At 43.2% G+C, this 25686-nt stretch overlaps 1 protein-coding gene across 1 annotated transcript in view; it reads right to left on the minus strand.

Annotated features, from left to right (window-relative positions):
• The window catches only part of LOC138673071 (amine oxidase [flavin-containing] B-like), a 301571-nt gene that overhangs the window by 80401 nt on the left and 195484 nt on the right, over nt 1-25686 (minus strand). The window contains exon 3 of the mRNA XM_069761652.1: nt 23619-23756. Within this exon, the coding sequence (XP_069617753.1) occupies nt 23619-23756 (138 nt within the window). The remainder of the gene's footprint in view (nt 1-23618; nt 23757-25686) is intronic.

Here is a 25686-nt window from a genome sequence, read left to right on the forward strand (position 1 = left end):
TACCTCTCGTGAAAGTGGTATTGGGGAGAGTCATAATTCTTGGCAGCCAAGTAACTCACTGCATAGGCAATAGCAGCATAGGAGACCCACTGTTTATAAATGGCCCTTTAACCCCTTTACCCCCAAGGGTGGTTTGCACGTTAATGACCAGGCCAATTTTTACAATTCTGACCACTGTCCCTTTATGAGGTTATAACTCCGAAACGCTTCAACGGATCCTGGTGATTCTGACATTGTTTTCTCGTGACATATTGTACTTCATGATAGTGGTAAAATTTCTTTGATAGTACCTGCGTTTATTTGTGAAAAAAACGGAAATTTGGCGAAAATTTTGAAAATTTCGCAATTTTCAAACTTTGAATTTTTATGCAATTAAATCACAGAGATATGTCACACAAAATACTTAATAAGTAACATTTCCCACATGTCTCCTTTACATCAGCATAATTTTGGAACCAATTTTTTTTTTGTTAGGGAGTTATAAGGGTTAAAAGTTGACCAGCAATTTCTCATTTTTACAACACCATTTTTTTTTAGGGACCACGTCTCATTTGAAGTAATTTTGAGGGGTCTATATGATAGAAAATGCCCAAGTGTGACACCATTCTAAAAACTGCACCCCTCAAGGTGCTCAAAACCACATTCAAGAAGTTTATTAACCCTTCAGGTGTTTAATAGGAATTTTTGGAATGTTTAAATAAAAATGAACATTTAACTTTTTTACACAAAAAATTTACTTCAGCTCCAATTTGTTTTATTTTACCAAGGGTAACAGGAGAAATTGGACCCAAAAAGTTGTTGTCCAATTTGTCCTGAGTACGCTGATACCCCATATGTGGCAGTAAACCACTGTTTGGGCGCATGGGAGAGCTCGGAAGGGAAGGAGCGCTATTTGACTTTTCAATGCAAAATTGACAGGAATTGAGATGGGACGCCATGTTGCGTTTGGAGAGCCACTGATGTGCCTAAACATTGAAACCCCCCACAAGTGACACCATTTTGGAAAGTAGACCCCCTAAGGAACTTATCTGGATGTGTGGTGAGCACTTTGACCCACCAAGTGCTTCACAGAAGTTTATAATGCAGAACCGTAAAAATAAAAAATCATATTTTTTCACAAAAATTATATTTTTGCCCCCAATTTTTTATTTTTCCAAGGGTAAGAGAAGAAATTGGACCTCAAAAGTTGTTGTCCAATTTGTCCTGAGTACGCTGATACCCCATATGTGGCAGTAAACCACTGTTTGGGCGCATGGGAGAGCTCGGAAGGGAAGGAGCGCAGTTTGACTTTTCAATGCAAAATTGACAGAAATTGAGATGGGACGCCATGTTGCGTTTGGAGAGCCACTGATGTGCCTAAACATTGAAACCCCCCACAAGTGACACCATTTTGGAAAGCAGACCCCCTAAGGAACTTATCTAGAGGTGTGGTGAGCACTTTGACCCACCAAGTGCTTCACAGAAGTTTATAATGCAGAACCGTAAAAATAAAACAAAATTTTTTTCCCACAAAAATTATTTTTTAGCCCCCAGTTTTGTATTTTCCCTAGGGTAACAGGAGAAATTGGACCCCAAAAGTTGTTGTCCAATTTGTCCTGAGTACGCTGATACCCCATATGTGGGGGGGAACCACCGTTTGGGCGCATGGGAGGGTTCGGAAGGGAAGGAGCGCCATTTGGAATGCAGACTTAGATGGAATGGTCTGCAGGCGTCACATTGCGTTTGCAGAGCCCCTAATGTACCTAAACAGTAGAAACCCCCCACAAGTGACACCATTTTGGAAAGTAGACCCCCTAAGGAACTCATCTTGATGTGTTGTGAGAGCTTTGAACCCCCAAGTATTTCACTACAGTTTATAACGCAGAGCCATGCAAATAAAAAATAATTTTTTTTCCACAAAAATTATATTTTAGCCCCCAGTTTTGTATTTTTCCAAGGTTAGCAGGAGAAATTGGACCCTAAATGTTGTTGTCCAATTTGTCCTGAGTACGCTGATACCCGATATGTGGGGGGAACCACCGTTTGGGCGCATGGGAGGGCTCGGAAGGGAAGGAGCATCATTTGGAATGCAGACTTAGATGGATTGGTCTGCAGGCGTCACATTGCGTTTGCAGAGCCCCTAATGTACCTAAACAGTAGAAACCCCCCACAAGTGACCCCATATTGGAAACTAGACCCCTCAATGAACTTATCTAGATGTGTTGTGAGAACTTTGAACCCCCAAGTGTTTCACTACAGTTTATAACGCAGAGCTGTGAAAATAAAAAATCTTTTTGTTTTCCCACAAAAATTATTTTTTAGCCCCCAGTTTTGTATTTTCCCAAGGGTAACAGGAGAAATTGGTCCACAAAAGTTGTTGTCCAATTTGTCCTGAGTATGCTGATACCCCATATGTTGGGGTAAACCCCTGTTTGGGCACACAGGAGAGCTCGGAAGGGAAGGAGCACTGTTTTACTTTTTCAACGCAGAATTGGCTGGAATTGAGATCGGACGCCATGTCGTGTTTGGAGAGCCCCTGATGTGCCGAAACAGTGGAAACCCCCCAATTATAACTGAAACCCTAATCTAAACACACCCCTAACCCTAATTCCAACGGTAACCCTAACCACACCTCTAACCCTGACACACCCCTAACCCTAATCCCAACCCTATTCCCAACTGTAAATGTAATCTAAACCCTAACCCTAACTTTAGCCCCAACCCTAACTGTAGCCCCAACCCTAACCCTAACCCTAGCCCTAACCCTAGCCCTAACCCTAACCCTAGCCCTAACCCTAGCCCTAACCCTAGCCCTAACCCTAGCCCTAACCCTAGCCCTAACCCTAGCCCTAACCCTAGCCCTAACCCTAACCCTAGCCCTAACCCTAGCCCTAACCCTAGCCCTAACCCTAGCCCTAACCCTAGCCCTAGCCCTAACCCTAGCCCTAACCCTAGCCCTAACCCTAGCCCTAGCCCTAACCCTAGCCCTAACCCTAGCCCTAATGGGAAAATGGAAATAAATACATTTTTTTTTATTTTTCCCTAACTAAGGGGGTGATGAAGGGGGGTTTGATTTACTTTTATAGCGAGTTTTTTAGCGGATTTTTATGATTGGCAGCCGTCACACACTGAAAGACCCTTTTTATTGCAAAAAATATTTTTTGCAATACCACATTTTGAGAGCTATAATTTTTCCATATTTTGGTCCACAGAGTCATGTGAGGTCTTGTTTTTTGCGGGACGAGTTGACGTTTTTATTGAAAACATTTTTGGGCACGTGACATTTTTTTATCGCTTTTTATTCCGATTTTTGTGAGGAAGAATGACCAAAAGCCAGCTATTCATGAATTTCTATTGGGGGAGGCGTTTATACCGTTCCGCGTTTGGTAAAATTGATAAATCAGTTTTATTCTTCGGGTCAGTACGATTACAGCGATACCTCATTTATATCATTTTTTTATGGTTTGGTGCTTTTATACGATAAAAACTATTTTACAGAAAAAATAATTATTTTTGCATCGCTTTATTCTCAGGACTATAACTTTTTTATTTTTTTGCTGATGATGCTGTATGGCGGCTCTTTTTTTGCGGGACAGAATGACGCTTTCAGCGGTACCATGGTTATTTATATCTGTCCTTTTGATCGCGTGTTATTCCACTTTTTGTTCGGCGGTATGATAATAAAGCATTGTTTTTTGCCTCGTTTTTTTTTTTTTTTTCTTACGGTGTTTACTGAAGGGGTTAACTAGTGGGACAGTTTTATAGGTCGGGTCGTTACGGACGCGGCGATACTAAATATGTGTACTTTTATTGTTTTTTTTTTTATTTAGATGAAGAAATGTATTTATGGGAATAATATATTTTTTTTTTTTTCATTATTTTGGAATATTTTTTTTAATTTTTTTTACACATTTGGAAAATTTTTTTTTTACTTTTTTACTTTGTCCCAGGGGGGGACATCACAGATCAGTGATCTGACAGTTTGCACAGCACTCTGTCAGATCACTGATCTGACATGCAGCGCTGCAGCCTTCACAGTGCCTGCTCTGAGCAGGCTCTGTGAAGCCACCTCCCTCCCTGCAGGACCCGGATCCGCGGCCATCTTGGATCCGGGGCTCGAGCAGGGAGGGAGGTGAGGAGACCCTCGCAGCAACGCGATCACATCGCGTTGCTGCGGGGGGCTCAGGGAAGCCCGCAGGGAGCCCCCTCCCTGCGCGGTGCTTCCCTGCACCGCCGGCACATCGCGATCATCTTTGATCGCGGTGTGCCAGGGGTTAATGTGCCGGGGGCGGTCCGTGACCGCTCCTGGCACATAGTGCCGGATGTCAGCTGCGATAAGCAGCTGACACCCGGCCGCGATCGGCCGCGCTCCCCCCGTGAGCGCGGCCGATCGGCTATGACGTACTATCCCGTCCAGGGTCAGATAAGCCCAGGGCACCTCGACGGGATAGTACGTCTAAGGTCACAGAGGGGTTAAGAATATTAATGCCTCCTGATGCCCCTCTTAAAATAGGTTTTGTGACTTTAAGAGTCCATCCTCCATAAATCAAACAAGATGTGTCTCCTTATGTGTCACACAACACATGGCCAGCTAGGGTGGTTAAATGTTATAATGGCATTTCCCAGTGAATGCATTTGTATTGGTTGAAAGCAATGTTAATGTTGAAAAACACATAAAAACGCTGCGTGTTAACATATCCCAAGTGGTGGAGGAACATTTTGGTCTGGGGTTAATTATTTTGCCATATATGCAACTCATTACCCTGGAAATGATGTATCTTAACATATTTCCCAGCAAAATCCATTTTGGTTTCGTTTTTCTATGTTTTTGTGTGCACCTGTAAAAATGGCGTGAAACTCTGACAACATTGCGTACAGCTGTGACTTAGGAGTCAGAAATGCTTCCAGAGGCGATCCCCATTATGTTTCCATGTCATTTGAGCAGTGTTTCCATCATTTTCAGATGTTTTTAGACCTTAAAAAGACCTCCAGAGGGGATCGCGGTAAAAATACTCAGGTTTCCCATAGACTTACATTGGACATGCTGCTCGTGTCGAGTAATTGAGTATTCCAATTTGCTCGACCCGAGCAACGAGCACCCAAGTAATTTAGTGCTAGCCATCACTAATTGCTAGTAATTCATTTATATCATGTAGAAAGAAAACTAGAAACAAAAGAAAGGATGGGATGTTCAATTTAGCCATGTGGTCTTGGATTATGTTTTTTACTTATCAAGCAAGTTTTAAAAAGTGATGTTTTACTAAAAGGAGAGTCCAGTCATCTAAAAAAGACCCTTCGTTACAAAAGGTTATTAGTAGTATAGAAGTGCAGTACCTGGCAGTGGCTGTTACACATTGAATGGAGCTGTGCTGTTCAATGTTTTCATCTGGCCCCTACCAGAGGTATGACAGCTGGGGTGCCAGATATTGGATCTCTACCAACCCAACATGGATGACCCATCTCAAAGGTAGGTAATCAAAATTGCTCAGACAGCCCCTTTAATTATTTAGAAGTATGGTAAAAGACAATGTTTCTTTGCTAACTGATACTGGCATTTTTTTCATCCTGTAATTAAATTTACTATCGGGTTCGAGATTCAAACCTACATCCAATATGGGTACACTTAAATAAGAAGCCACAGCTGCAGAGAAAATGGTCAAAGACTGTAACTTTATCTTCAGATTTATTAGTATATAATCCTCAACATAGAAATTACAACACCAAAATAGAAAAATCATGCAATTATGGGAATCCCAGAATGGGTAGACATGTTAATAATATGAAAATAATGAAAAAATGGAAACAGCATTTTCAAAACATCTCAATTTATTCAGTATTGTGTATGAGAATCATGTCCAGAAATACAAGCACTTACACACCTTGACTGCTATCCAGAATGGCATTTCTGGTTGTCTGAGGAATGTTTTACCACGCTGAATGCACTTAGGTACGTAAATCATCAAGATCTGCTGCTGGCAGCATTGTTTGCGATTGCCAATCTTTTATGTCTCTAATGTGTTTCATGGGAAACAGGTCTGGAGATTCTGTAGGACATGGTAGCTCATTTAGGCCACACAGTCTGCTCACAATATGAAGAGAAACATGTGGCCCAGCAATGTCAAGTTAAAGAACAGTACCTTGCACACTCTGGAGAAATGGCTGTATCACTGTTTCTAAGAACAAATCAGCACAATGCTGAGCAGTTAGTGCACCTATAATGAAGATAAGAGGGGTCCAGCGACCTTAGATAATACCATTTCCCACCTTAATCCCTGGAGTAAGACCGGTGTGAAGTTTCTTTGTGAAGGCCTCTTCATGGTGTGGCCCACTTGGTCTCCACATCACTCTGGGGCTATCATTGCTCTCAATATAAGAGTGGGACTCATCTCTGGAGACCACATGGGCAGTGCCATGAAGAGGTCTTCACAAGGGAATGGCTTCATTACAGGTACACCAACAAATTGTCAATATATTGATTTAATGGTGGAACCAGTGTTAGTGCTATTTTTCCAGTGTACTAGGACCTGTTTTCAACATGATAACACTAGACCACATTTTGCTTTTGTTTTCATGGCCTGCAGAGCCTCCTGACATGTCCATCATTAAGCACATTGGGGATATCATTGGTCAACAATTGCAAGGGCAGCTGCCATTTGTAAATCTTTATGATCCTGTGCCCGTTACTAAAAATAAATGAATATTCATTGCACTTGCAGTGAACATTCTTTTCTCTTATAGCGCGCACACAGTGTCAGCAGCAGTCGCCGGCTTCCAGCAGCTGCCAGGTTATCGAGGGTGCCCGCTCATTAAGGTAATGAATATTCACCTCTCTCCACTCCCATAGGCATGGAGAGAGGTGAATATTCATTCCATTAATAAGTGGGGACACATGATTGCTCAGCCGCAGGAGCTGCTGATACTGGAACGAGATGCTGTGAGGGCATGCGGGGAAGGTAAGTAGGATTTTTTTATGCTTTTCTCATGGGGTCAAACATACAAGGATGGGGATGAGGAACCATGCAGACAAGGATGAGAATAAGAAGCCATGTAGACAAGGATGGGAATAAGGAGCCATGCATGCAAGGATGGGAATAAGGAGCCATGCATACAAGGATGGGAATAAAGAGCCATGCAGACAAGAATGGGAATAAGGAGCCATAAAGACAAGGAAGGGAATAAGGAGCCATACAGACAAGGATGGGAATAAGGAGCCATGCATACAAGGATTGGAATAAGGAGCCATGTGTAAGGGGGTGTCATGCCTCTACCCCCTTAAAGATGTATATTTGTCATGCTGCTATGTATATACAGTACATAACAAGAGTTTGGACACACCTTCTCATTTAAAGATTTTTCTGTATTTTCATGACTATGAAAATTGTACATTCACACTGAAGGCATCAAAACTATGAAGTAACACATGTGGAATTATATACTTAACAAAAAAGTGTGAAACAACTGAAATTATGTCTTATATTCTAGGTTCTTCAAAGTAGCCACCTTTTGCTTTGATGACTGCTTTGCGCACTCTTGGAATTCTCTTGATGAGCTTCAAGAGGTTGTCACCCGGAATGGTTTTCACTTCACAGGTGTGCCCTGTCAGGTTTAATAAGTGGGATTTCTTGCCTTAAAAATGGGGTTGGGACCATCAGTTGTGTTGTGCAGAAGTCTGGTAGATACACAGCTGATAGTCCTACTGAATAGACTGTAAGAATTTGTATTATGGCAAGAAAAAAGCAGCTACGTAAATAAAAATGAGTGACCATCATTACTTTAAGAAATGAAGGTCAGTCAGTCCGAAAAATTGGGAAAACTTTGAAAGTGTCCCCAAGTGCAGTTGCAAAAACCATACTAGCTAATAAGAAAGAATAGAACAGAGTACTATGCGGTCAGTATAAAAACACTAGAAAATATCCACCGCAGAAAATACGGATCACCACATCTGACTAAAGACATGGGGGGTATATCTGCATCTCCAGAGAAATAGCTAGGCTGCAAAAAATCCTTCACAGACCAAGCTGGACAAGACAAAAACATGAAAATGCACAGAACTATAAGGTCCACTGCAGGTGGACAGCAAAAACAAAGCCAGGACTTATCTTTGTAGAAAAACACAGCAAACTGGAGAGACCAGCAGGGAAGTGAATCCTTCAAGAACAATGGACAACTTGCACTGACTAAAGGATCCTGCAAAGCTATATACCCCAGTCAGTCCTGCAATTAGTAGATACACATGTCCACTCCTGCAATCCAGGCACAACTGCATTACCCTCTTTCACCACCAGAGGGAGCCCAAAAGCTGAATTCACAACAGTACCCCCCCTTGAGGAGGGGTCACCGAACCATCACCAGAGCCCCCAGGCCGATCAGGATGAGCCCGATGAAAGGCACGAACCAAATCAACAGCATGGACATCAGAGGCAGAAACCCAAGAATTATCCTCCTGGCCATAACCCTTCCACTTGACAAGGTACTGAAGCTTCCGCCTCGAAAAACGAGAATCCAAAATCTTCTCAACAACATATTCCAACTCCCCATGGACCAATACAGTGGCCGGAGGATCAACAGAGGGAACAACGGGCTCCACATATTTCCGCAACAAAGATTTATGGAAGACATTATGAATAGCAAACGAGGCCGGAAGCGCCAGGCGAAAGGACACCGGATTAATAATCTCAGAAATCCTATAAGGACCAATAAATCCAGGCTTAAACTTAGGGGAAGAAACCTTCATAGGAACATGACGGGAAGATAACCAAACCAGATCCCCAATCCGAAGCCGGGAACCAACACACCGACGACAATTAGCAAAACGTTGAGCCTCCTCCTGAAACAGCACCAAATTGTCCACCACATAAGCCCAAATCTGCTGCAACCTGTCGACCACAGAATCCACACCAGGAAGGTCAGAAGGCTCAACCTGCCCAGAAGAAAAACGAGGATGAAAACCAAAATTACAAAAAAAGGCGAAACCAAAGTAGCCGAACTAGCCCGATTATTAAGGGCAAACTCGGCCAATGGCAAAAAAGCCACCCAATCATCCTGATCAGCAGACACAAAGCATCTCAAATAGGTTTCCAAGGTCTGATTAGTTCGCTCAGTCTGGCCATTAGTGTGAGGATGAAATGCAGAAAAAAAAGACAAATCAATGCCCAGCTTGGCACAAAAGGCCCGCCAAAACCTAGAAACAAATTGGGAACCTCTGTCGGACACAATATTCTCCGGAATACCATGCAAACGCACCACATGCTGAAAAAACAACGGAACCAAATCAGAAGAAGAAGGCAATTTAGGCAAAGGCACCAAATGAACCATCTTAGAAAATCGGTCACAGACAACCCAGATAACCGACATTCTTTGGGAAACAGGAAGATCGGAAATAAAATCCATAGAAATATGTGTCCAGGGCCTCTCGGGGACCGGTAATGGCGAAAGCAACCCACTAGCGCAGGAACAGCAAGGCTTAGCCCTCGCACAAATCCCACAGGACTGCACAAAAGAACGCACATCCCGCGACAAAGAAGGCCACCAAAAGGACCTACTAACCAAATCTCTGGTACCAAAAATCCCAGGATGGCCAGCCAACACAGAACAATGAACCTCAGAAATCACTTTAGTAGTCCATCTATCAGGAACAAACAGTTTCCCCACTGGACAGCGGTCAGGCTTATCTGCCTGAAATTCCTGAAGAACCCGTCGCAAATCAGGGGAGATGGCAGAAAGAATCACCCCTTCCTTCAAAATGCCGACCGGCTCAAGAACCCCAGGGGAATCAGGAAAAAAAACTCCTAGAGAGGGCATCCGCCTTAACATTCTTAGTACCAGGAATGTACGAGACCACAAAATCAAAATGGGAGAAAAACAGGGACCATCGAGCCTGTCTAGGATTCAGCCGTTTGGCAGACTCGAGGTAAATCAGATTTTTATGATCGGTCAGGACCCCAATACGGTGCTTGGCCCCCTCAAGCCAATGTCGCCACTCCTCAAATGCCCACTTCATAGCCAACAACTCCCAATTGCCGACATCATAATTGCGTTCTGCAGGCGAAAACTTCCGAGAAAAGAAGGCACACGGTTTCATCAAGGAACCATCAGAATTCCTCTGAGACAAAACGGCCCCTGCCCCAATCTCAGATGCGTCAATCTCAACCTGAAGTGGAAGAGAAACATCTGGCTGACGCAACACAGGGGTAGAAGTAAATCGGCGTTTAAGCTCCTGAAAGGCAGAAACAGCTGCGGAGGACCAATTCGTCACATCAGCGCCTTTTTTGGTCAAATCGGTCAGAGGTTTAACCACACTGGAGAAGTTGGCAATGAAACGACGATAAAAATTAGCAAAGCCCAAGAATTTCTGAAGGCTCTTCACAGATGTGGGCTGAATCCAATCATGAATGGCCTGAACCTTAACCGGATCCATTTCTATAGATGAGGGAGAAAAAATGAAACCCAAAAAAGAAACCTTCTGCACTCCAAAGAGGCACTTTGACCCCTTCACAAATAAAGCATTATTACGGAGGATCTGAAATACCATCCTGACCTGTTTCACATGAGACTCCCAATCATTGGAAAAAAATCAAAATATCATCCAAATATACAACCATGAATTTATCAAGATAACTCCGAAAGATATCATGCATGAAGGATTGGAACACAGATGGGGCATTAGAGAGTCCGAATGGCATCACAAGGTATTCAAAATGGCCTTCAGGCGTATTAAATGCAGTTTTCCATTCGTCACCCTGCTTGATACGAATAAGATTATATGCCCCTCGAAGGTCAATCTTAGTAAACCAGCTAGCCCCCTTAATCCTAGCAAACAAATCAGTAAGCAAAGGCAAGGGGTATTGAAATTTGACCATGATCTTATTCAAGAGGTGATAATCAATACAGGGTCTCAAGGAGCCATCCTTCTTGGCAACAAAAAAGAACCCCGCTCCCAACGGTGAAGAAGATGGCCGAATATGCCCCTTCTCCAAAGACTCCTTAATATAGCTCCGCATGGCGGTATGTTCAGGCACAGACAGGTTGAAAAGTTGGCCCTTAGGGAACTTACAACGTGGAATCAAATCAATAGCACAATCACAGTCCCTATGCGATGGAAGGGAACTGGATTTGGGCTCATCGAATACATCCTGGAAGTCAGACAAAAACTCAGGAACTTCAGAAGAGGGAGAAGAGGAGATTGACATCAAAGGAACCTGATCATGAACCCCCTGACAACCCCAACTAGTCACAGACATGGATTTCCAAACTAACACCGGATTATGTAGCTTCAACCATGGAAAACCCAGCACAATATCATCATGCAAATTATGCAACACCAGAAAACGACAATCTTCCTGATGGGCTGGTGCCATGCGCATGGTCAGCTGTGTCCAAAAATGAGGTTTATTTTTAGCCAACGGTGTAGCATCAATGCCCCTCAAAGGAATAAGGTTCTGCAAAGGCTGCAAGGGAAAACCACAACATCTGGCAAATTCTAAGTCCATTAAGTTCAGAGTGGCGCCTGAATCCACAAATGCCATGACAGAAAATGATGATAATGAGCAGATCAAGGTAACAGAAATTTAGGTTGTATAGTACTGATGGCAACAGAACTAGCGATTCTCTTAGTACGCTTAGGGCAATCAGAAATAACATGAGCAGAATCGCCGCAGTAAAAACACAACCTATTCTGACGCCTGAATGTTTGACGTTCAGCTCTAGACAAAATCCTATCACACTGCATAGGCACAGGGCTCCGCTCAGAGGACAACGCCACAGTGTGCACAATTCTACGCTCGCGCAAGCGCCGATCAATCTGAATGGCCAGAGACATTGAATCACTCAGACCAGCAGGTGTGGGGAACCCACCATAACAACTTTAACGGATTCAGAAAGACCCTTTCTGAAAATTGCCGCCAAGGCATCCTCATTCCATTTAGTCAGTACAGACCATTTTCTAAATTTCTGGCAATACAATTCTGCCGCTTCTTGACCTTGACACAGGGCTAACAAGATTTTCTCAGCCTGATCCACAGAATCAGGCTCATCATACAACAACCCCAATGCCTGAAAGAACGAATCAACATTAAGCAAAGCAGGATTGCCAGATTCCAGGGAAAATGCCCAATCCTGTGGGTCACCACACAGCAGAGATACAGTTAGGGCCAGAAATATTTGGACAGTGACACAAGTTTTGTTATTTTAGCTGTTTACAAAAACATGTTCAGAAATACAATTATATATATAATATGGGCTGAAAGTGCACACTCCCAGCTGCAATATGATAGTTTCCACATCCAAATCGGAGAAAGGGTTTAGGAATCATAGCTCTGTAATGCATAGCGTCCTCTTTTTCAAGGGACCAAAAGTAATTGGACAATGGACTCTAAGGGCTGCAATTAACTCTGAAGGCGTCTCCCTCGTTAACCTGTAATCAATGAAGTAGTTAAAAGGTCAGGGGTGGATTCCAGGTGTGTGGTTTTGCATTTGGAAGCTGTTGCTCTGAGCAGACAACATGCGGTCAAAGGAACTCTCAATTGAGGTGAAGCAGAACATCCTGAAGCTGAAAAAAAAGAAAAAATCCATCAGAGAGATAGCAGACATGCTTGGAGTAGCAAAATCAACAGTTGGGTACATTCTGAGAAAAAAGGAATTGACTGGTGAGCTTGGGAACTCAAAAAGGCCTGGGCGTCCACGGATGACAACAGTGGTGGATGATCGCTGCATACTTAATTTGGTGAAGAAGAACCCGTTCACAACATCAACTGAAGTCCAGAACACTCTCAGTGAAGTAGGTGTATCTGTCTCTAAGTCAACAGTAAAGAGAAAACTCCATGACAGTAAATACAAAGGGTTCACATCTAGATGCAAACCATTCATCAATACCAAAAATAGACAGGCCAGAGTTAAATTTGCAGAAAAACACCTCAAGAAGCCAGCTCAGTTCTGGAAAAGTATTCTATGGACAGATGAGACAAAGATTAACCTGTACCAGAATGATGGGAAGAAAAAAGTTTGGAGAAGAAAGGGAACGGCACATGATCCAAGGCACACCACATCCTCTGTAAAACATGGTGGAGGCAACGTGATGGCATGGGCATGCATGGCTTTCAATGGCACTGGGTCACTTGTGTTTATTGATGACATAAGAGCAGACAAGAGTAGCCGGATGAATTGTGAAGTGTACCGGGATATGCTTTCAGCCCAGATTCAGCCAAATGCTGCAAAGTTGATTGGACGGCGCTTCATAGTACAGATGGACAATGACCCCAAGCATACATCCAAAGCTACCCAGGAGTTCATGAGTGCCAAAAAGTGGAACATTCTGCAATGGCCAAGTCAATCTCCAGATCTAAACCCAATTGAGCATGCATTTCACTTGCTCAAATCCAGACTTAAGACGGAAAGACCCACAAACAAGCAAGACCTGAAGGCTGCGGCTGTAAAGGCCTGGCAAAGCATTAAGAAGGAGGAAACCCAGCGTTTGGTGATGTCCATGGGTTCCAGACTTAAGGCAGTGATTGCCTCCAAAGGATTTGCAACAAAATATTGAAAATAAAAATATTTTGTTTGGGTTATGTTTATTTGTCCAATTACTTTTGACCTCCTAAAATGTGGAGTGTTTGTAAAGAAATGTGTACAATTCCTACATTTTCTATCAGATATTTTTGTTCAACCCTTCAAATTAAACGTTACAATCTGCACTTGAATTCTGTTGTAGAGGTTTCATTTCAAATCCAATGTGGTGGCATGCAGAGCCCAACTCGCGAAAATTGTGTCACTGTCCAAATATTTCTGGCCCTAACTGTATGATGATTTTAACCTGCTGAATAGGATCACCAGAAGACCGGGGTCTTAATGCAAAAAACAGTTTACAGTTATTTTTGAAACTCAAAAATTTGGATCTGTCACCAAAGAACAAATCAGGAGTGGGAATCTTAGGTTCTAAGGCAGGAGCCTGAACAATGAAATCTGAAATCCCCTGTACCCTAGCAGCAAGCTGATCCACCCGAGAAACTAACTCCTGAACATTCATGTTAATACTAGACTCTGTAGCCACCCAGAGGTAAAGAGGGAGGAACAGACCAAACAGGCTAAGGAAAAAAAAAAAAGGCTCAAAATCTTTCCACCCTTCTTCTGAGATGCAATTAACTCATTGTGGGCCAGTTGTACTGTTATGATTTGGTGGCCTTGGAGCAGCATGAGATGTACTCTGGAGAAGGTGGTCCCTGTACTGACCGCAAACCCTGAACCTAGCAGCACAACTAGAAGCAGCCGTGGGGGGTACCTAAAACTCCCTAGACCCCTCGGCACAGCCTAAGATCTAACTACCCCTAAAGACAGAAACAGGAAACCTATCTTGCCTCAGAGAAAATCCCCAAAGGATAGATAGCCCCCCCAAATTTTGACTGTGAGAGGAGAGGGAAATAACATACGTAGATATGAAATCAGATTTTAGCATAGGAGGCCATACTAGCTAAAAAGAAAGAATAGAACAGAGTACTATGCAGTCAGTATAAAAACACTAGAAAATATCCACCGCAGAAAATACGGATCACCACATCTGACTAAAGACATGGGGGTATATCTGCATCTCCAGAGAAATAGCTAGGCTGCAAAAAATCCTTCACAGACCAAGCTGGACAAGACAAAAACATGAAAATGCACAGAACTATAAGGTCCACTGCAGGTGGACAGCAAAAACAAACTCAGGACTTATCTTTGTAGAAAAACACAGCAAACTGGGGAGACCAGCAGGGAAGTGAATCCTTCAAGAACAATGGACAACTGGCACTGACTAAAGGATCCTGCAAAGCTATATACCCCAGTCAGTCCTGCAATTAGTAGATACACATGTCCACTCCTGCAATCCAGGCACAACTGCATTACTCTCTACAACCACCGGAGGGAGCCCAAAAGCTGAATTCACAACAGCCTTCATGGTAAAATACCTGCTAGGAAACGACTGCTAAGGACAGGCAACAAGAAGAAGAGACTTGTTTGCACTAAAGAACACAAGGAATGGACATTAGACCAGTGGAAATCTGTGCTTTGGTCTGATGAGTCCAAATTTGAGATCTTTGGTTTCAACCACCGTGTCTTTGTGCAATGCAGAAAAGGTGAACGGATGGACTCTACATGCCTGGTTCCCACCGTGAAGCATGGAGGAGGAGGTGTGATGGTGTGGGGGTGCTTTGCTGGTGACACTGTTGGGGATTTATTCAAAATTGAAGGCATACTGAACCAGCATGGCTACCACAGCATCTTGCAGCGGCATGCTATTCCATCCGGTTTGCCTTTAGTTGGACCATTATTTATTTTCAATAGGACAATGACCCCAAACGCACCTCCAGGCTGTGTAAGGGCTATTTGACCAAGAAGGAGAGTGATGGGGTGCTACGCCAGATGACCTGGCCTCCACAGTCACCAGACCTGAACCCAATCGAGATGGTTTGGGGTGAACTGGACTGCAGAGTGAAGGCAAAATGGCCAGCAAGTGCTAAGCATCTCTGGGAACTCCTTCAAGATTGTTGGAAGACCATTCCCAGTGACTACCTCTTGAAGCTCATCAAGAGAATGCCAAGAGTGTGCAAAGCAGTCATCAAAGCAAAAGGTGGCTACTTTGAAGAACCTAGAATATAAGACATATTTTCAGTTGTTTCACACTTTTTTGTTAAGTATATAATTGCACATGCGTTAATTCACAGTTTGGATGCCTACAGTGTGAATGCACAATTTTCATAGTCATGAAAAAACAGAAAAATCGTTAAATGAGAAGGTGTGTCCAAACTTTTGGTCTGTACTGTATATTCCATTTTGTGTATTGTAGTGGTGATAGGGCAAGTGTAGAACCTGTTATCGGACACTAGATGGGGCTCGACAGCATACATAGTTATGCAGGAGGGGCTGTCTTTGTTAAGTGCAAGAGCCTTCCTGTTTGTAGTGAGTAAGGGCCTAGTGCCCGTGCTAGGCAGACAGCTCCTCAACATTCAAGCCTCATACCCAGCTGTTCAGTGTCCGGATGGACAGGAAGTACAGCTGAGGCAACAGCGGTACCACAGTTCGGAACAGGAGTTGGAGAAGTAGTCCTTGACCAGTACAGGGACACAAGTCGCTCACCATGTGTCAGATCATTGCTTGGGCTGATGGCCTTCATACCAGGCGAAGCAGATGAGGGAACACTCAAGTGTGGTGAGCTCGCACAGGGAGGACGCTGCATTATTGCAAGAGGTGTTATGTCCCCATAATGTACTGCAGGACATAGGGGAAAGCGTAGGGAGAGTGGAGAACGCGAACTGCTTGGAACCTAATGCTGATGGTGTAACTCACTGGAATGTGCTGCAACAAGCAAATAATAAAATTCATCGTTTTAAGTTGGAAAAAGACTCTGTCTCTTATTGTTCAATGGAAACAGCGGAACGTCAGCCAGCCCGATGGTACCCAGATGGTACAGAGGGTGAAGTGAAAGGTATGCTGCAGAAGGGACATTGTATGCATGTAACTGGGGGTCAGGGCACGTGTAAACAGTTGTCCTCAGCCTCGACTACGGCCCTGGCCTGGCCTTTTACACTTGGCATAGTGCGGCAGGATGCTACAACTGTGCAGCGTGGGAATGTCGCGAAAGATATTATTGATGCGACTAGAAAGAGTGAAGATTAAGAAATTGTGAATGTTACTGAAATACTGGATGTGACTGATATTATGGACATGTCTAAAACCCTAAATGCGACCGACGTGATCATGGAAAAGATGGCAGCTATAAAGATGGCGGAGTTTGGTGCCAACAAAGAGAATGACAGCTGTGAATTCACTCTTCGTGGGCGTGATTCCCTTAAGATTGTGCAACAATCTTTCTCACCATGTCCCTTGCCTCGCCCGTGGTGGGTGCATCGCAGGAGGAGAAGGTCTCACCCTCTGGCACATGCTACTAGGAAATGAGTAGAGAGGCCGGAACGGGTGGGCCCACAAGAAAACCCTGGATGCAGCTGTGCGGTGTCATTACGAGACACGGCAGTGGCAGCGATGCATCACTCCTGTGCTTGTCACTGCGGGGGCGTAGGCCACATAGAATGGAAATGGCGGCATGAGGAAGAGAGGGCCTGACCCAGGCAACAGAGAGACGATGCTGTGGAAACATCCTCGTTACCTGCATAAAAGAGCTGCCGGCGGCTGACGGAGACAGAGTGCCATCCACCAGAGCCCAATCCACGTCGTGCAAAGCAAGAACATCAGTGGGAAAAGGAGCCTCAACATCTTCCAGAGCGGGGGGCCTAGCCTTTAAGAGTCAGAACAGCAGCGGGCCAGTACGCCTCTACCCCCTTAAACATGTATATTTGTCATGCTGCTATGTATATATATTCCATTTTGTCTTTTGTAGTTGTGATAGGGCAAGTGTAGACCCTGTTATCGGAAACTAGATGGGGCTCCACAGTATACATAGTTATGTAGGAGGGGCTGTCTGTTTTAAGTGCAAGAGCTTTGATGTTTGTAGTGAGTAAGGGCCTAGTGCCCATGCTGTGCAGACGGCTCTGCAATATTCAAGCCTTATACCAAGCCATTCAGTGTCCGGATAGACAGGAAGTACAGCTGAGGCTCTAGCGGTACCACAGTTCGGAACAGGAGTTTGAGAAGTGGTCATTGACCTGTACAGGGACACAGGTCACTCACCATGTGGCAGATCATTGCTTGGGCTGATGCCCTTCATACCCAGCTTATACTTGAGTCAATACGTTTTCCCAGTTTTTCGAGGCAAAATTAGGTGCCTCGGCTTATATTCGGGACAGCTTATACACGAATATATGTACGGTAAGTTCTATGTTTTTTCTGAAAAGCTAGACTGTTCACAGAACAATATCCCTGGCTGCAATTATGCAGTTAAACTCCGATTCATGTTTTCCGTTAGTTAGGCAGCATAAATCATGCGACAGGTTCCCTTTAATATGTCTTTCTGTCAAGTAACATAGTAACATAGTAACATAGTTAGTAAGGCCGAAAAAAGACATTTGTCCATCCAGTTCAGCCTATATTCCATCATAATAAATCCCCAGATCTACGTCCTTCTACAGAACCTAATAATTGTATGATACAATATTGTTCTGCTCCAGGAAGACATCCAGGCCTCTCTTGAACCCCTCGACTGAGTTCGCCATCACCACCTCCTCAGGCAAGCAATTCCAGATTCTCACTGCCCTAACAGTAAAGAATCCTCTTCTATGTTGGTGGAAAAACCTTCTCTCCTCCAGACGCAAAGAATGCCCCCTTGTGCCCGTCACCTTCCTTGGTATAAACAGATCCTCAGCGAGATATTTGTATTGTCCCCTTATATACTTATACATGGTTATTAGATCGCCCCTCAGTCGTCTTTTTTCTAGACTAAATAATCCTAATTTCGCTAATCTATCTGGGTATTGTAGTTCTCCCATCCCCTTTATTAATTTTGTTGCCCTCCTTTGTACTCTCTCTAGTTCCATTATATCCTTCCTGAGCACCGGTGCCCAAAACTGGACACAGTACTCCATGTGCGGTCTAACTAGGGATTTGTACAGAGGCAGTATAATGCTCTCATCATGTGTATCCAGACCTCTTTTAATGCACCCCATGATCCTGTTTGCCTTGGCAGCTGCTGCCTGGCACTGGCTGCTCCAGGTAAGTTTATCATTAACTAGGATCCCCAAGTCCTTCTCCCTGTCAGATTTACCCAGTGGTTTCCCGTTCAGTGTGTAATGGTGATATTGATTCCCTCTTCCCATGTGTATAACCTTACATTTATCATTGTTAAACCTCATCTGCCACCTTTCAGCCCAAGTTTCCAACTTATCCAGATCCATCTGTAGCAGAATACTATCTTCTCTTGTATTAACTGCTTTACATAGTTTTGTATCATCTGCAAATATCGATATTTTACTGTGTAAACCTTCTACCAGATCATTAATGAATATGTTGAAGAGAACAGGTCCCAATACTGACCCCTGCGGTACCCCACTGGTCACAGCGACCCAGTTAGAGACTATACCATTTATAACCACCCTCTGCTTTCTATCACTAAGCCAGTTACTAACCCATTTACACACATTTTCCCCCAGACCAAGCATTCTCATTTTGTGTACCAACCTCTTGTGCGGCACGGTATCAAACGCTTTGGAAAAATCGAGATATACCACGTCCAATGACTCACCGTGGTCCAGTCTATAGCTTACCTCTTCATAAAAACTGATTAGATTGGTTTGACAGGAGCGATTTCTCATAAACCCATGCTGATATGGAGTTAAACAGTTATTCTCATTGAGATAATCCAGAATAACATCCCTCAGAAACCCTTCAAATATTTTACCAACAATAGAGGTTAGACTTACTGGCCTATAATTTCCAGGTTCACTTTTAGAGCCCTTTTTGAATATTGGCACCACATTTGCTATGCGCCAGTCCTGCGGAACAGACCCTGTCGCTATAGAGTCCCTAAAAATAAGAAATAATGGTTTATCTATTACATTACTTAGTTCTCTTAGTACTCGTGGGTGTATGCCATCCGGACCTGGAGATTTATCTATTTTAATCTTATTTAGCCGGTTTCGCACCTCTTCTTGGGTTAGATTGGTGACTCTTAATATAGGGTTTTCATTGTTTCTTGGGATTTCACCTAGCATTTCTTTTTCCACCGTGAATACTGTGGAGAAGAAGGTGTTTAATATGTTAGCTTTTTCCTCGTCATCTACAACCATTCTTTCCTCACTATTTTTTAAGGGGCCTACATTTTCAGTTTTTATTCTTTTACTATTGATATAGTTGAAGAACAGTTTGGGATTAGTTTTACTCTCCTTAGCAATGTGCTTCTCTGTTTCCTTTTTGGCAGCTTTAATTAGTTTTTTAGATAAAGTATTTTTCTCCCTATAGTTTTTTAGAGCTTCAGTGGTGCCATCCTGCTTTAGTAGTGCAAATGCTTTCTTTTTACTGTTAATTGCCTGCCTTACTTCTTTGTTTAGCCACATTGGGTTTTTCCTATTTCTAGTCCTTTTATTCCCACAAGGTATAAACCGCTTACACTGCCTATTTAGGATGTTCTTAAACATTTCCCATTTATTATCTGTATTCTCATTTCTGAGGATATTGTCCCAGTCTACCAGATTAAGGGCATCTCTAAGCTGTTCAAACTTTGCCTTCCTAAAGTTCAATGTTTTTGTGACTCCCTGACAAGTCCCCCTAGTGAAAGACAGGTGAAACTGCACAATATTGTGGTCGCTATTTCCTAAATGCCCAACCACCTGCAGATTTGTTATTCTGTCAGGTCTATTAGATAGTATTAGGTCTAAAAGTGCTGCTCCTCTGGTTGGATTCTGCACCAATTGTGAAAGATAATTTTTCTTGGTTATTAGCAGAAACCTGTTGCCTTTATGGGTTTCACAGGTTTCTGTTTCCCAGTTAATATCCGGGTAGTTAAAGTCCCCCATAACCAGGACCTCATTATGGGTTGCAGCTTCATCTATCTGCTTTAGAAGTAGACTTTCCATGGTTTCTGTTATATTTGGGGGTTTGTAACAGACCCCAATGAGAATTTTGTTACCATTTTTCCCTCCATGAATTTCAACCCATATGGACTCGACATCCTCATTCCCTTCGCTAATATCCTCCCTTAAAGTGGACTTTAGACAAGACTTTACATAGAGACAAACCCCTCCTCCTCTCCGATTTTTACGATCCTTTCTAAACAGACTGTAACCCTGTAAGTTAACTGCCCAGTCATAGCTTTCATCTAACCATGTCTCGGTTATTCCCACATTGTCAAAGGTACCTGTAGATATTTCTGCTTCTAGTTCTTCCATCTTGTTTGTCAGGCTTCTGGCGTTTGCGAGCATGCAGTTTAGAGGATTTTGTTTTGTTCCAATCTCCTCACTGTGGATTGTTTTAGAAATGTTCTTACCTCCCTTCTGAGTATGTTTTCCTGGGTCGTCTTTGTTCGAGTCTAATGTTTTTCTTCCCGTTATGGAGTGATCTCCATAATTCCATGATTTCTTCTTGGTGTTGTAATGTCAATATTATATGTTAATGTTTAAATTCTATTATATTTTCACAATTTTATTTACCATATTTATCACAATGATACAAACACAGTAGATATGTAGATATGTATTAAGAAAAATATATATATACAGTGGGGCAAAAAAGTATTTAGTCAGTCAGCAATAGTGCAAGTTCCACCACTTAAAAAGATGAGAGGCGTCTGTAATTTACATCATAGGTAGACCTCAACTATGGGAGGCAAACTGAGAAAAAAAAATCCAGAAAATCACATTGTCTGTTTTTTTATCATTTTATTTGCACATTATGGTGGAAAATAAGTATTTGGTCAAAAACAAAATTTCATCTCAATACTTTGTAATATATCCTTTGTTGGCAATGACAGAGGTCAAACGTTTTCTGTAAGTCTTCACAAGGTTGCCACACACTGTTGTTGGTATGTTGGCCCATTCCTCCATGCAGATCTCCTCTAGAGCAGTGATGTTTTTGGCTTTTCGCTTGGCAACACGGACTTTCAACTCCCTCCAAAGGTTTTCTATAGGGTTGAGATCTGGAGACTGGCTAGGCCACTTCAGGACCTTGAAATGCTTCTTACGAAGCCACTCCTTCGTTGCCCTGGCGGTGTGCTTTGGATCATTGTCATGTTGAAAGACCCAGCCACGTTTCATCTTCAATGCCCTTGCTGATGGAAGGAGGTTTGCACTCAAAATCTCACGATACATAGCCCCATTCATTCTTTCATGTACCCGGATCAGTCATCCTGGCCCCTTTGCAGAGAAACAGCCCCAAAGCATGATGTTTCCACCACCATGCTTTACAGTAGGTATGGTGTTTGATGGATGCAACTCAGTATTCTTTTTCCTCCAAACACGACAAGTTGTGTTTCTACCAAACAGTTCTAGATTGGTTTCATCAGACCATAGGACATTCTCCCAAAACTCCTCTGGATCATCCAAATGCTCTCTAGCAAACTTCAGACGGGCCCGGACATGTACTGGCTTAAGCAGTGGGACACGTCTGGCACTGCAGGATCTGAGTCCATGGTGGCGTAGTGTGTTACTTATGGTAGGCCTTGTTACATTGTTCCCAGCTCTTTGCAGTTCATTCACTAGGCCCCCCCGCGTGGTTCTGGGATTTTTGCTCACCGTTCTTGTGATCATTCTGACCCCACAGGGTGGGATTTTGCGTGGAGCCCCAGATCGAGGGAGATTATCAGTGGTCTTGTATGTCTTCCATTTTTTAATTATTGCTCCCACTGTTGATTTCTTCACTCCAAGCTGGTTGGCTATTGCAGATTCAGTCTTCCCAGCCTGGTGCAGGGCTACAATTTTGTTTCTGATGTCCTTTGACAGCTCTTTGGTCTTCACCATAGTGGAGTTTGGAGTCAGACTGTTTGAGGGTGTGCACAGGTGTCTTTTTATACTGATAACAAGTTTAAACAGGTGCCATTACTACAGGTAATGAGTGGAGGAAAGAGGAGACTCTTAAAGAAGAAGTTACAGGTCTGTGAGAGCCAGAAATTTTGATTGTTTGTTTCTGACCAAATACTTATTTTCCACCATAATATGCAAATAAAATGATAAAAAAACAGACAATGTGATTTTCTGGATTTTTTTTCTTAGTTTGTCTCCCATAGTTGAGGTCTACCTATGATGTAAATTACAGACGCCTCTCATCTTTTTAAGTGGCGGAACTTGCACTATTGCTGACTAAATACTTTTTTGCCCCACTGTATATACATATATATATACATGTGTATATATATATATATATACATGTATATATATGTATATATATATATATATATATATATATATATATATAATTAGCTGTAGCTGATGAAGCAAAAGAATTGTAAGGAAATATATCTTTGACACCAGATGGGGCTATGAGTGTTTGCATATGATTGCAATCTGTTCCTGACATCCAGCAAAGCCCTCAGGTTTTTATTTTATTTTGATCACTCTTTTCCCTTCAGCACTTGTCTGGTCTTTTACTGCTTTGATCTACTTCCCACATTCTTTCTTATACTTAGTTGCCTCCTTGTCATATTCACCCATTTTAGATTTTCTCTTTGCTAAGACTTAAAAAAGCTTTTCATCATTTGCATGAATTACCAGAAAGGTGCTGTACTGTGAAGAAAACAATAATAATACAGCAAATATGATTATGTAAGGCCACCTATTCCAGAGCAAAAAATAGATATTATAAAATTCAAATTCTACCAAAAAATTATAGTTTTTAAACTTTTCACTGAAAGAAGCCATAGAAATGGAATACTAATATAACTCATAGAATATTATGTTGTAATTCATTGATGGTTACAGTCATAATAGTAAGTGAAAACTAATACTAGTGAAGAGCAGTATTATCCGAGCATCAAGTATTTTCGGCATGCTCCTACATGTCTCGCAGCTGTTTGACAGCCGCAACACATGCAGGGATTGCCTATCCAACAGGCAATCCCTGCATGTGTTGCAGCAGTCAAACAGCTGCGAGACATGCAGCTTCGGAGATTCAAGCATTTTTTTTTTGCACAATGAAAATACTTGGTTAGGACATGAGCGTACTCAGATAATTCCTTATCCGAGCACATTAACTACTGTACAATTACTTTGCACAGTGTAAAATATAAACCTTACCTTGACATAATGAAGGAGTTGCTGCTCTTCATTTACTTTATATGTCTCCACTCCAAGTTCTTTGGCGACTCTTATGATTCTGTTCTGAGTGGGTCCGATATAAGCACCACCGAGATCCACATATTTTGTTTTGCTGTTCTGATATGAAAACAAGTAGAATGATAATTCATAGATGGGACATTTATAAAATCTGTTCTAATACAAAAGAGCTCAAACTAGGATATAAATAAGAGAGGCGTTCATTAAAGATTTCCCCTGACCCACTTCTATTTATCACAGTACGTTGAAACTGCACATGTGCAATGATATGTCTCTCTATGTTGTGTTCCAATTTGCAACTCAGAACTGATAACGATCTTGATTTTACATGCACTGAAGTGGTGTGAGGTTTGAAAATGAACCAGTGGAATACAGAGAAGTTCCTTTACCTGAAAGGACACACACCAAAGGAGACGTAGTCAAGAACTGTCATCGTCAATTCAAATGTGGTCGGACTTTGGTGTAAACAGCTCCAATTCAAGGGTGACCCCACTCTACTATTGATGAACACACCATCCAACAAGTGGTGGTGGCCATTTTGCAAAATCACCGCATAACCATTAGCCACCTAGCCCAAAATGTCAAGATTAGTTTAGGGTCCATGGAATTATTCATCCAAGACCATCATCACATGCATAAGGTATTTGCTTGCTGGGTTCCCCGGCTGCTCACACCTTTCTAGAAGCAGGAACAAGTTGAATGCTCTCAGGCTCTATTGACGATGTGCCATGGAAACCCAGAAGATTTTTTCAACAGACTGATCACACAGCATGAAAGCTGGGTCCATCACTATGATCCTGAGACTAAAGTCCAGTTGATGCAATGGAAGCATCATGACTCTGTAACACCCCAGGTAACCGGTTGTTACAGTGATGTTGCCTTCCTTTCGGGAGGGTGGTGTCACTCCTGGAAGCAAGGAAGATCCCTTTAACAGGTAGTACACCTTCATGCAACACATTTTGATTCCAGGCCAGAAGGGGGAGCTCAGAACCCAGTTTCTTGGGAGCTTCCCCATATATATATTCTGGATTGGAGGAGGAGTTAGGCAGTTGGTCCAGGGAGACCAGAGGAGTGAGAGCTGATCTGGGGCCGTGCAGCCACAAGTGATGCTGCAGCTCCAGGAGAGAGAGAAGAGAAGCAGACTGGTTGCATTGATAGCAAGTGCCAGAGGGGAGAAGCACAAGAGAACAAAGGAGCTTGAAGGAGGGCTGTGATTGGGCTCCCTCCGAGCTGAAGTGCAGGAACCAGGCACCGGGAGCCCAAGGCTGTGTAGTACTTTATGTCCCACAGCAGAACTGGAGGACAGTAGATTCTATGTCGACTGTCCACACCCCAATCTGAAGGTACAGCAACACAGAGCCCGAGTCATGAGAGAGACTCTGTAAAAAGGTTTAAGTCACCTACCATGCAGGTACTGTCCCAGGACAGGAGAGAGAGGACCTTGACAGAAGCCACAGGCACCAAGGAACTCACTTAAAAGCGCAAGACGGAAGGCTTATGAACCTCACCTGGGAAAGGGATCTGTAATTGCTTCCAGGCCGGCTGGACCTCACCAACACCTGTTGCTGGTACACTGGACTGAGGCTGTCTACCTTCAGTAAACCAGGTAAAGAGACTGCAACCCTGTGTCATCCATTTATTTCCGGCACCACACCATCCTTGCCAAACACATCGGGAGCCCTGGTGACCCAGCTTCACCTGTGGGAAGCCATACCATCACTTCTGCCATAACACCACCCCAGAGGACCCCTTTAAGCAGCATCGGCCACCCCTGACCAAGTACCACTGGTGGCGTCACAAACTTTTATTTCACAAACCCCTTTAAAGACTGTCCATTTTACTTGGGCGCCCAGGGCCACGGACTGAGTCACCGCCGCCGAGACACATCCCTTTAAATACCGGACCCGGTACAGAGTACCCCACCACCCTGGAAAGCATTCCAACTGACCCCATCCAAAGAAGGCACATGCCCAACACTCAGCAGGCAAGGTCGTGCTCACAATGTTTTGGAACCAGCACAGGGTAGTAT

The sequence above is a fragment of the Ranitomeya imitator genome, chromosome 3, assembly GCF_032444005.1.
Source record: "Ranitomeya imitator isolate aRanImi1 chromosome 3, aRanImi1.pri, whole genome shotgun sequence".
In the NCBI taxonomy this organism is placed as follows: domain Eukaryota; kingdom Metazoa; phylum Chordata; class Amphibia; order Anura; family Dendrobatidae; genus Ranitomeya; species Ranitomeya imitator.